Source organism: Canis lupus, chromosome 2, assembly GCF_048164855.1.
Source record: "Canis lupus baileyi chromosome 2, mCanLup2.hap1, whole genome shotgun sequence".
Taxonomy (NCBI): domain Eukaryota; kingdom Metazoa; phylum Chordata; class Mammalia; order Carnivora; family Canidae; genus Canis; species Canis lupus.
Genome location: NC_132839.1, coordinates 61,236,156 through 61,249,160, shown reverse-complemented (window position 1 = coordinate 61,249,160; position 13,005 = coordinate 61,236,156). Strand labels below are relative to the sequence as shown.

The following is a 13,005-nucleotide window of genomic DNA, read 5'->3' as shown; positions in this document are numbered from 1 at the left end:
TTTGATGACTGCTTCAATTTCCTCCCTGGTTATTGGCCTGTTCAGGTTTTCTATTTCTTCCTGTTCCAGTTTTGGTAGTTTGTGGCTTTCCAGGAATGCGTCCATTTCTTCTAGATTGCCTAATTTATTGGCGTATAGCTGTTCATAATATGTTTTTAAAATCGTTTGTATTTCCTTGGTGTTGGTAGTGATCTCTCCTTTCTCATTCATGATTTTATTAATTTGAGTCTTCTCTCTCTTCTTTTTAATAAGGCTGGCTAATGGTTTATCTATCTTATTAATTCTTTCAAAGAACCAACTCCTGGTTCTGTTGATCTGTTCCACAGTTCTTCTGGTCTCGATTTCGTTGAGTTCTGCTCGAATCTTTATTAACTCCCTTCTTCTCTTGGGTGTAGGATCTATTTGCTGTTTTTTCTCTAGCTCCTTTATGTGTAAGGTTAGCTTTTGTATTTGAGTTCTTTCCAGTTCTTGGTTTATTTTGAAGCTATGTTATTGGTTGCACATGGAGTTTAAGTGGCAATACACCTTACTTATAGTTGAAACCCTTTCAAAAATATGAAAAATCCCTGTTTATTGCAGTGTTTCTTGCCTCAAAGAATGACACTGATTAATCCACGGATGAAGTATCTTCCTTCACAGTGCCTTTTGATGAGCAGAAATTGTGAATTCTGAAATCCATTACATCAGTCTTTTATAGTCAGTGTTTTTTGCCTTCTATCCATAAAATCTTAGCAAATCCCAAGCCACCAAGATAGCACCTGTGTCTTCTTCCAGATTTTTTATGGCTCTGTCTTTATGGACAGGTCTCTGATTCGTACATATTGGTTTTGTGTATAGGATGGAATGTAGGGGTCAAAATTCATTTTCTGCCAAATAAGTAGTCAATTGGTCTGGTCGCCTTGATGACCTGAATTGCCTTGATTGGAAGTCCATTGATTGTGTACGTGTGGGTCCATCTCTGGGCTCCTGTCTACTTCGTTAGTCTCCTTTTACATGGTCGTGTCAAGGCCACATTGTCTTGATTGCTGCAGCTTTACAGAGAGTCTTGAAATCAGCTAGCCTATATCTTCTAACTTTGTTCTATTTTTTCCAAATGATTTAAAACTTGCAAATGATAGTTTTCTGTAAAATAAGTCAACACTGTCATCATGGCTTTTTATTTCATCTTGTCAAGTCCACATCTTTATGATTGAAGTAGCTTTTTTTTTTTTCTAAATTAAAGAACTACTGTTATAAGAGGAACAGCCCTTATTTATCTTGACGACAGCATGCTGGAGCGACAGGGAGTGAATGAAGGGTCTCGAAATCTAGAATATATTCCCAGAAGGCCTTTAACTTATCAGGATGTTTGGGGTCAGCACACTCTTTCCCATTTATTCAATGGAAATATGCTGATCAGAATTATCAAAAAGGCAGATAGAAAAAGTTACACAAATACACTTTTAGAATTAAACACTTGTACTATCAGTGGTTTATTAGTAGAATTCCTTCTGTAAAAGCTCTAGAACAGCTTTCTACCATGAACTTATAAAACAGGTGCCAAGTCTTTGTTAATATGAACTGCTGTTATCCATGTGGTCCCAAACTTATTACCCAGGCTTCTGGTATTGTGAAGTGTGGCTTTACTGTAACAGCTGACAGTCTCTGAAGTGAGCCACACACGGCCTTTCTCAGGTGTGAGGAGCAGGAGGGCTGTGTGTGGCCAGTGCCTGACCTGACCCACACTGCTTCAACAATCACGGCAAGAATTGTTTCTCTTCCTTCGGGCTGCAGTCTGTAACTTCTATCACCAGCAGCTCTTGCCAAAATTAACTGACTTTGTGTGTGTGTGTGTGTGTGTGTGTAGATGCTGAAAACATGAGCCATTTTGTAGGGGTCACTCAGAAGACAACAGCCAATATTCCCAGAAACGGAGTGGTCAGGTTTCCTTAAAAAATGTGCAGAGATTGTGTTTCTGGCAGTGAGGGCTCAAGTTAAAAGCAAACAAAAATACCACAGAACATAAAACAATTTGTTTTTTTGAAGGATTTGTAATTCTGAATTTGGATCCAGTTCTCTTAAATACATATTGAACTTCTCATTGAATATAGCTCTTTAGAAAAAATTTATTAATACAGAATCTTCATTTGTAGCTATTCAAGGAATTTGAATGATAAAGCCTTTATTAATTACCTCTGAATTAACTCTGTGGGGGCAATTTGGCAACAAATAGTGATCAGAGTACAAAGAGTAGCTTCATGAAAGTCACCTGAAATAATCCAACTGGCTGATGGATGAAACCTATGTTAGATGGGTCTACGCTGCACTCCGTGTTGTTTCCAACAGTGCCTTTCTCTGTGCCCGGGATGTAATGATGGCTTAGTCTGGGGGAAGTCTGTGTGGGGATGGCAGGGATAAGTCCCAGCCTGGTCCCAGATGTGTCTGGGTCTCTATGGGTTCCCGAATACCTGTCTAAGCACTGTGGGAGACTCTGGCACTCTACATAAGGGGTTTGAGTTCAGGTGGGGGGAATCAGTTGAGAACAAAAGTGTATCCTTTATCTGAGTACAGAATTCTGAGAGTACAGATGCATGGTTGGGTTTATCAAGGAAGGCTTCTCAGGGACGCCAAGGACACTGCTTCACTTCATTGGCCAGATCACCTCATCTGGCCCCCTCAGTGAGTCCACTGTTCCTTGAACTTCTGTTTGTGGGCAGAACGGGACTTGATGTGGAACAGGGGAGAGGAAAAGGGACATTCTAGTGATTGGGAGAGTTAGGAAGTTCACCAGGGCGGGCTGTGTCAGTGCCCCAGGCATGGCTCTTATCTATGTGTTCTTTTTTCCTTTTCTAACGTTTTTCCCTCCAAGGATTTCAGAAATCTTTGCGGAGGACTAGGGAGAGTTGGCATGAGGGCTTACTTATCTGATATGATGGCCTGGTGTCTTTCCCTCTGGATTCCATTCCTTCATTCCTCTTTCTCTCTCAGAGGAAATGCCAAGGCCAGTTTGGTTCCTCATTCCCTCCTTTTTTTCTCATTAATCACACTTTTTAGATTGGTGTTATATGCTAGGCTTTGGGAATGCTCACATAAGCAAGGCATAGATAGCCCCGCCTCTGAAAGCAAGCCCAGCCCAAGAAAAAAAAATGACACCCGTGGGCATACAGTTGCTGGATCAGTGACCATGGGAGGAACACGTGGTCAGCTGCAGCCCAGGGCAGGGGGAGCCAAGCCATGCCCCCTGTGGGGGACAGACGCCCCCCTTCTGGGGCCCACAAGATGAGACTGAGGCTCACAGGAGGAGCCTGATCCAATGAGCCAGCCACATCCCTAAAGACGCGGTTCACATGATTCACCCTTGAGGCCAGGAGGGATCCTTGGAGCAGTGCTGGGGTGCATCATGGACCCTCCCCCCTTGAAAAAAGAAAGGAGGAAAGAGGACCGCTGCTCTTTTAATAAAAGCTTTTGCCAGAGAAACATTTCTGCAGCTTACGTTTTGTGGGTTCAGCCTTCTGTTGCAAGATGAGATACTTGTGGCTTTCTGGTCAGTTTATGTGATTGTTGTGTGCTGTGTCCTCTGTTTAAGGCTGTTGTCTCAGGAAAGGGATGCATACCTGCTTCACACCTGCTGTGGGAGAAGTGGGGCTGGACACCTCACACTTCACCATCCTGCTTCCCGTGGTGCCCCACACACCTTATTTTGTGCATGTTCTGGACAAGGACATAAGGCTTGAGTCTGTATCGGTCTGACTCACATATGGAGGAGGCAGTAGAATTGGGGTTAAAATCCCATTTCTGTCTGACCCAAGAGCCCAGGAGATTCCATTGCATTATACTCTTTCCCTAGAGAAAAGACAAACTCTTGTCCTTAGATCAAATAGGAATTTGCCTCGTCAACTGAAGATCTGATAAAACCAGAGGAGAGGCATAGGAATAGGGTCCTTCATGCAGCAGCAGGAGTGGAGTTAGTGTGGACAGACGCATAGGCGCCCAGAAGGCCTGGGTCACTGGGTGGATGTCACTCTGATGATGCTTTCACACCTCAGAATTGATAGAGGAAAAAAATGTGGCAGCAAGCTCTGTGGGCCTTTTTTTTTTTGTTTTCCTTTTTCCTGTTTTAGTCTCAAATGTGGACATTGCCCCATAGCTATTTCATGAAGCTGCCGAACAGCAAAATGGCTGCAAACACTGTCCGGGGCTCGTGTCAGTTCTGGCACTAATCCCAACACCAGGGCAAGCCGGTGATTTTGGGCATGTCTGCTGAGATCAAATTGCAAAACTGCTACCCAGATATCTGCGACTTTGGCATTTCAGTTCTGCCCTGAAGATGCATGGGATGCACTCAAATTACAGCTTCGTTCCAAAAAGAATAGAAGACATTTTGAAGGAACTGCCTGCTAACTTCTCACATACCAGCATGCCAGTTCCGCCGCCCCGGGAACCCCGAGCTGTCCTGTTCATTGTATATCCCCAGCGATCAGAACCATGCCCAGCTCACTGTAGGAGCTCAGTAGTGACAGCAAGGACAATGGGTGGTGACCTTGGGGGGGCTGTGAGCACCGTACCGTGGACCCCCATCCCTGTCAGTCTAGGGCAGGATCCTTTCTGAGCCCTTGAAATCAGTGGTGGGGACACTCATAGTGATAATGATGTTGGTGACCAGAGCAGCCACCATGTGCCAGGTGCTGGCTTAGGCACTTTGCATAGAGGGTCTCATTTCCTCTGAATTTAACCATAGTGACATAGCAGGGCAGGTCATCTTGACACTCCTTCCTTTGCTAGTAAGGAAATGGAGGCTCAGCAAGGTTGGGACTTTGAACTAGTAGCTGATGTTCTGGCCTCACATTTCACTGAGAAAACAGAACTGGCCAGACAGAAGCGTCCTCAAACCCTTGCCACTAAATACACTGGCCTTTCTGTGTCTTCCTGCCTTCTCCAGATCCTACCTCCTGCTGCCTCTGGAAATTCTCCTCTGCTCATCTCCTCCAGCCAGCTTCCGCCATCCCTCCCCCGCAGCTGAGGGGCTTCTCAGAGGCGCCCCTGTGCCTTTGGGCTGTGTCTCCCTCCTCCTCCCTGCTCCTGGGAGCTGCACCCTCCTGGATCGCCCCCGCTTCCCTGGCTGTTCCAGCTCATTCTTGCACTGGCCTCTCTCCTTTGGCTCTGCTCCACGTACTGACCGGCTCTGGTCCTTATCCTGGACCTGCGTTCTGCTCTGTCTTCCCTCTGGCAACTCACTCCCTCCTGGGCTGGAAGCAGAGCCTCTTCTCCCCTAACTGCCTAGTTTAGTTCCAGCTTTGCCTGGAAGCGTGCCTTTTTCTCTGAACTCACCCACCTCACTTCTCCTCTACCCACTGCTTCTCTCTGCCTACTCCATCTGAGTGGCAGCACCCAGCTGCCTTGGAGGTGGCACTTCCCTCCTGCCCCACATAACTCACCTGCAGGGCCTGCTGGTTCTTCTCTAGAATCGTCCTCAAGCCACTGGTTCATTCCCTTCTGCCATCACACCGGGCCGCACTGCCCCTGGGGCTGACTCGTTCCCTTCTTAGTTTTTGTCTGCTATCCTCCATTGGTAGCACCAGTGCTGTCTACAATTTCTAACAGTGCCATGTTCCCCACCTCTCAGGCACTGTCTCAGACCATGTACGGTCCCCAGTGAGACCCAATGTGTCTGTGCTCTGTAGGCAGGAGCACTGGAGCACAGAGCATTTAATTAAATTTGCCCCAGGTGAAGGGTGGGATGAGAACTCAGGCATTCAGGCTCTGTGGCTTGTGCTCCTGGCCTCTGTGCCATACCACCTCCCAGAAAGTCAATCCTGTAGCTCCCGGGCTCCTTGCTGGGCCTGAAAGCACTGAGCCACCCTCCTGGTGGCCTCCCACCATCTTCTGTCCCCCAACACCAGATGTTATCCTTAAGCACTTCACATCCACCATAGCACCTTTGCACCAGTTAGCTCTCTGCCTGGAAGCCTTATCCACTGGTTCCTCATGGGGCCACATCCTTCTGAGCATTTGACTCCCAGCCTGTAGGTCATCCCAGTGAGGCCTCTTTTTTTTTTTTTAAGATTTTATTTATTTATTCATGAGAGACACACAGAGAGAGGCATAGACATAGGAAAAGGGAGGAGAAGCAGGCTCCATGCAGGGAGCCTGATGTGGGACTCGATCCCAGGACTTCAGGATCACGCCCTGGGCCGAAGGCAGATGCTCAACCACTGAGCCACCCAGGCATCCCTCAGTGAGGCCTCTCAATCTTGTAAATTAGCCATTTCCTCTTTGTTAAACATCACCTTCCAGTGTTATTATCAATTATTGCTGTCTTACTTTACCTTTGTGTTTGGGTAAGGCTCATTGTTCACCATAATACCACACTTATGCTGGAATGCAAGCCCCATGAGGGCAAGGCATTGCGATTTCCCTGTATCCCAAAACCTGTGTCAATACCAAGATCAGAGAGACATTTGGTGAATGAATGAGTGAATGAATGAGCACCTGGCATCACTTAAAGCCAAGTGCTTTTGAGCCCACAGATTTTCCCACCATACTGTATGCCTCTGCTTGTTCATTCTAGCTTCAGCCCCTTATGCAAGCATCCCTGCCTCCGAGAGTGCTCCAACATGTCTGCACTTTATTGTAGGTGATCCGAGATGTCTACAGTGGCTGCAGTGGGCCGGCGGATTCAGAAGGCCCACCCCCATCAAGCTCCCCAGTGCACAAGACAGAGCTGGAGAAGGTAAGTGCGTCTTTCTTCCCAGGAATGCTTTAGGCCTCCCTCAAAATTTTGATAACATTCTCTGGGAATTTTTGCACTGAGAGTTGGAGAAAAAATTGCAATCCTGCTGATTCTGCATTTCAAGTTCATGCTCTATATGAAGCTTGACTTAGTCATTTTACAGACTATGTGTTTGGTTTGATCATCCCCAGCTTTAGATACAAAAGTGAGTTTAAAAGTGTGAAAGGATTTTAGGTGTGTAGGTTACTTAGCCATCATGGGGCAGAGTGGAACTCCACACGTTGGTCTCTGTATGTCTGGAATACAATAGGCACTGCCTAAGCAAGATCCCAAAGGTTTATTCCCAACAGACCAGAATACGTTCCCTGTCCCTTTCTGTTCTGTATTCATTTTGCTTGTTGGAAGACACAACGAGATCCCAGTGGTGGGGATAGAGGGCTGGCCTTTCTTGCTAGGATTGTGTAAACCCATCACTGCTGTGTGCCATGCCTGGCCTTCTCCAACCATGCTTTCTATGTCTGTGTGCACCAGTCTCATTTTTGTGGAGGTCATGTGGGTTCTGTGGGCTTCTGTGGACCAGGAGCCTTCTGAGTCCTCTCTGTCTCATTCTTGCCTCTGTGAACAGATCCTTTTTGTCTATTCTTGTTTTAGCCTGAGTTTTCCAAGGAAGCAGATCTGACAGGGTGTGTGTGTGTGTGTGTGTGTTATCAAGTACATATAAAGTTTAAATGTAAAATGTTATATATGTTGTATGTAAACATGTACACAGATACACAGAAGTACATGCATATATACATACAAAGAGATTTATTATAAGGAATTGGCATATGTGATTATGGGGGCTAGAAAGTCCAAAATCTACAGTGTGGGTCTGTGGGCTGGAGACCTGGGGGAGCCAGTGGTGCAGATGAAGGCAGCCTTCTGGAGAATCCCTTCTTGCTGGGGAAGGTGGACTTGTTGTTCTATGTGGGCCTTCAACTGATGGGGTGAGGCCCACCCACACTGTCATGGACAGTCTGCTTACTCACAGTCCACTGACTTCAGTGTTAGTCTCATCCACCAGCCTCTTTCACATGGATGGACACATTAAATTAAGCTCGCAGGCCTCACCCAGACATTGTGACACAGCAGGCCCATTCATTTTTCTCCTGATTTCTTTTTTTTTTAAATATTTTATTTATTTATTCATGAGAGATACAGAGAGAGGGGCAGAGACACAGGCAGAGGGAGAAGCAGGCTCCCTGAGGGGAGCTGGACATGGGACTCAATCCCAGGACTCTGGAATCATGACCTGGGCCAAAGGCAGATGCTCAACCACTGAGCCACCCAGGCATCCCTTTTCTCTTGATTTCAAAACCAATGCCTGCTCACTGTAGAAACTCAGAAAGTCTAGAGAAAGAAACAGGAGGAAAGAAGTCCCTCATGAGTCCACTGCACAGAGGAGGCAGCTCCCCACAACACTGCGTGTTAAATCAGCTTGAGTGGTCTGATGCATCAATTGCTTACACTGCCTTTCCATCTGTTACCCGTATGCTATTAGCAATGTTCCAGGCTTTTGAAAACTCGTAATAAGGAGCAGGCACTTCTGCATTTTCAGCAGGTGTGTAACACCAGATCCATGCGCCTCTACTATTGTTTGGGTCTGTACCCATCACCCCCGTCCTGTCCTCTCCCTTCGGACAGCATGGTCCTTGGTGTCTCGCACACGAGACTTTGCTGTGTCTCTGTTAGCTAAGAAGAGATTCCCAGAAGCTGGGTTACTAGACCAAACAGTGGAAATATTCTTACAATTTTGATTCATATTTTAAACATATCACTTTCCAGACAGGCTGCTCCCAAACCCTGTGCTATTGACAGTGTGTCAGAGCTCCCATTCCCCATGGGCAGTGGCTGTTCTCTCTGACTACCCTGTTAGCACCTGGCCAGACCTGCCAACCCAGACCCCAGTCTCCTGGCCCAAGAGCTGGGGCAGTGGTGGCCTTTGGTTATTCTTTCACTGGGACTCGGCACACTATAGGCTCCCACTAGAGCCTGCAGCTCTTCCCCGTGCCACTGTGGGATCACAAACCCCTGCCTGCCATCCTTGGACAATACCACTCGGACCCCTCATGAGTGGATAATGGGGCATGTTCCCTGGTGCCCTGGCATCGTGCAGATAGTCCATTGGTCTCTAGTTGGCCAAGCTCTGTGCCTTTGGGCTGTGATGTGTGGGACCAGGAGGGTTTGTCCAAGCTCATGTCCTCCACTGTGATGCCACAGTTCTCCCCCAGAATGGAGGATTCCAGCTCTAAGCAACATCTCTTCTCCAGTTGCCAGCTCAGAATCCTAGTCATGGTTCCTACAATCAGATACCAGGGCTAAACTATTGTAGGTACTCCGGTGCGCCCTGGGGCAGTTTTGACAGTGGCCTGTCTGCATATGTTCGGAGTGTGTCTGTTATGGTCAGATATCTGACCTCACCCAATTATTGGCCGGCGACAGGGAAAGTTGAGCAGGTGATGGGCTCTTTCCTTCTGGAAGGATGACATGGCTTGGTGAAGGGAATATTTTTTTTGTAATCTTAATATTTTTTCAAAATTACTTGCAAGAAAAAGTGATTTGGATGAGATGGAGCAGGGGCCAGAGTGTGTGTTAGTAGTGCCCCAGTGAGTCTGCCCTTCGTTCCTCTGCTGTTTCTGAAGCTGAGTAGTGAGCCGGCTGGCAGCCTGTCTGTGCTTGAACCCTGGCCTCTGTACATGGTCGTGGACTCAACCACACTTCCTTTCACCTCAGAGATCACTTTGTACTGATCCCTTGGCCAGTGTGACCCACTGTGAGAATAACTTAATCCTTTTTACCCTCGCAGAAACTGTCTTCTGAGAGACCCAGCTCCGATGGAGAGGGTGTTACAGAAAATGGCATCACTGTGTGTAATGGAAAAGAACAAGGTGAGTTCTGCTCATGCCCAAAACACAAAAACAAAAGTAAGAAAAGAAAATATAAAATGTGTCCAGCTCTATGGACTTTGTGTGACAAGTTTCCTTGGAAGTTCAGTGATGTAGTTGGCATCACCCGGTGTCATATGCTGGAAGCACAGAGAAACCCCTTTGGTTGATGGGAACTCCGCGTGTCTTAACCTGCCGTCCTACTGAACCCTGGCCCAGGTGTGCCCTGTTTATATTTTAACTTCCAGGCCTCTGGCAGCTTATTTCCTTACCTGATTTATCACTGAGAGAAATTTGCTGTGAGGAGGTGGATGAGTGGGATGGGAAGCCTGCATGCCCACCCCATGCCACCTTTGCTCAGCCCCAGAGCCCAGGCAAGCCTTCCTGCTGTCAGAGGCCACTTGCCAGTGTCCCGTCTGTGAAACGAGGAGGCCAGCCTCACAGGTTTGCAATCTTTTTAAAAATGATGTTCTGAAATGTCTTTATTCACTTTCATTTAAAAATGACTTGTTAAAGTTGTGGTTAAATACACGTTAACATACAGTTCGCATTCTCAGTCACTTTGTGTCCAGTTCAGCACTGTTAGGGATGTTCACAATGTTGGGCAGCTGTCCCATCGTCCAGCTCCAGAGCTCTTTTCATCTTGTAAAACTGGCAGTCTGTGCCCATAAACACTAGCTCCCTCGACCCCTCCTCAGCCCGTGGCGCCCTCCACTCTACCTCCTGTCTCTATGAATCTGAGGACTCAAGGAAGCTCATATGAGCGCAGTCTTACAGCATTTGTCCCTTTGTGACCGGCTTGTTTCACTCAGCACAGCATCCTCAAGGTCTGTCCACATGGTGTTGGGTATCAGAATGTCCTTCCTTTTAAGACTGAATAGCATTCCGTCTTCTGGATGGACCACATCGCGTTAATCCACCCATCCTGTGGACCCTTGGGCTCTTCCATGTTTTGGCTACTGTGAATGATGCTGCTGTGAACATGAGCATTTGGATTTTGAATTCTTTTTTCTAAGTCAGCTTTACGAGGCATATATGTCCAGTAAAATCCACACTTCTTGGCACACAGTTCTTTGAGCTTTGGCAGACACAGGAGTGTAACCCTCACCACAGTCCAGATGTGGGACATTTCCATTACCCCAAAATGTCCCCCATACCCCTGGTAGCACCCACTCTGTTTTCTATCCTTTACAGAATGTCTTGGACATGGAATCAGACAGTCTGTGGCCTTTGGGTCTGGCTGCTTTCCCCGGCATGGTGCACGTGAGATGTACCCACATTGTAGTGTGAGTCAGGAGTCTGTTCCTTTATGTGGCCAGGCTGCTTTCCTGGGTGCAGATGGGCCACAGTTTAGGTATCCCCTCACCTACTGAAGGACAGCTGGGTGTTTCCAGGTTTAAGCAGTAGTGCATACAGCTGTTCTAGACACTCAACAGGATTTGCATGAACGTGTATCTCGTTTCTCTTGGATAAATATCTAGGGGTGGAATTTGAGGGCCATGGGTGTTCTCACCACCTTGCTAATGTCATTTTGTTTTATTCTTTTATTCTGGTCATTTTAATGGGCATATAGTGCTCTGTAATGGTGGCTTTAACTTGTATTTTCCTAAAGACTAAGGATCTTGAACCTTTTTTAATGTGCTTTTTTTTTTGCCAACCATATATCATCTGATGAAATGTCTACCCAAATCTTTGCCCCTATTTTTATTGGATTTTGTTCATATTTACTGACTTCTGAGAGTTTTTTATATATTTTGAGTCCAAGTCCTGTATCAACGTGTTTTGCATATAGCTTATCCTGGTCCGTGGCTTGGCTTTCACTTTCCTTCCCAGTGTGTGGGCTGAGAGGAGGGTGGGATTTGTGGGTCATGGGGAAGATTCTTTGTGCAGAGCCAACAGCCTGTGTGCTCCTGGCCCTGTGACCTCGGCTTCCGAGGGGAGCGGTCTGCCCACTCAGCTCATCTGCGCTCCCTCGCCAGAATAGAGCAGGCCCCTCCCAGCTCTGAAGTGAGGCCCCCTTCCACCAAACAGCAACCCAGACCATAGAATCTTGAAAGGCAAATAACCAAGACTATTGTGTTATTACAAGGTTCATGCCAAAAGGTCACGACCTCTGCCTTTGCCCATGTGATTCTCTAACTGCGTCTCGTCCGAGTGCAATTTCAGCAATCTCTGTCAGAAGTCACTCAGGGGAAGGCATCGTGTGTGTCTTCTATGGGCTTTGATTAGGTGTAATCAAAGCCAGGAGAGCTAAGTTTTGCTCTGAATCAGAATAACCTGCAATCTCAGGTTCCTACTCAGATGCTGGGGTGCAGCAGCCATGGCTCTTTGGTTGGGTCTCTTTCCTCTTTTGGTCCCTATTGGAAATCAGGTTCACAGGATGATACGAATGGATGTATGCATTGGAGAATACACCTGTATCTAAAATCCTTCTGCTTCCTTTTCACAAGGAAGGTGACCTGGATTCAAAATTGTTCTGCTTTGCGTGTAGCAGACACTCCCTGAGTGGTTGCTGAAGGAGGCCAATAGTTTAAATTCCTCCTGGCTTCTGCCTTAGCATCTATTCCTGCTGCTCACACTAGAGCTTTTTGCAGTTGAGAGATTTCAGCACAGCTCCCCTTATCCCAGCCATACCATGGCTCAGAGACTCTGCTGGCCAGAGGGATGGGTCCGCGCTGATGATAGTTATGGCTTTAAAAATGCCAGGAGTTAGCTTTGCTTTGGTGGCCTGTCCCTCACTGCCCACCGTGCGCTCACAGTGTGTGCTGTTTGGACTCCTGGGGCTTTCCTGCCCTCTGACTTCAGTTGAGAGTTCTGAGTTTCGGGAGTTTCTTCATGATTTGTTGCATGGGCCAGATTCTGCTTTTGTGTAGTAAATAGCGTCAACATAGTCTCACATTCCTCCATACTTTGGGTTTTTCTTCCAAGGAGTCTCATACTTCCGCTTTTGCAAAAAATTAATCAGTGGTCCTTCAAGGAATTAAAAGTATGATCTCTTTTCTTTGTAGTCAGGCTCCAGCAGGGGCTTTCCAAATAGGAGCAACTGCTAGTAGAGTTGGAAGTAAACGTAACCTTGAGCCGTGAGCTGTGAAGAAGTGGTCCGCCTGCCCCCTGAGCTCTGCAAAAGGGGGCCTCCAGGGAATGCTGGGAACACCTTCCTTTCAGAGCTTAGCCTGAACGGGACTATGGTCACAGATGGTCTCGAGGCTCTTTCAGAAAAGCTAAGAGGGACCGTCCACGGCAGCTTTCACTTCTGGCATGGCCACGCTGAAAGCACAACGACACAGCCATCCAAACGGCAGATCCCCATGTCTGGGGGCAACTGGGGGGAATGTGCCTTCCCACTAAGGTTAAGGCAGGTTCTTCATGCTT

General features: G+C 47.1%; 1 protein-coding gene across 12 annotated transcripts in view; it reads left to right on the top strand.

The window, feature by feature from the left end:
* Positions 1-13,005, top strand: part of AFAP1 (actin filament associated protein 1) — a 147,840-nt gene that overhangs the window by 93,021 nt on the left and 41,814 nt on the right. For all 12 annotated transcript variants that reach the window (XM_072802980.1, XM_072802978.1, XM_072802976.1 and 9 more), the window contains 2 exons: positions 6,614-6,709; positions 9,555-9,636. In XM_072802980.1, the coding sequence (XP_072659081.1) occupies positions 6,614-6,709; positions 9,555-9,636 (178 nt within the window). The remainder of the gene's footprint in view (positions 1-6,613; positions 6,710-9,554; positions 9,637-13,005) is intronic.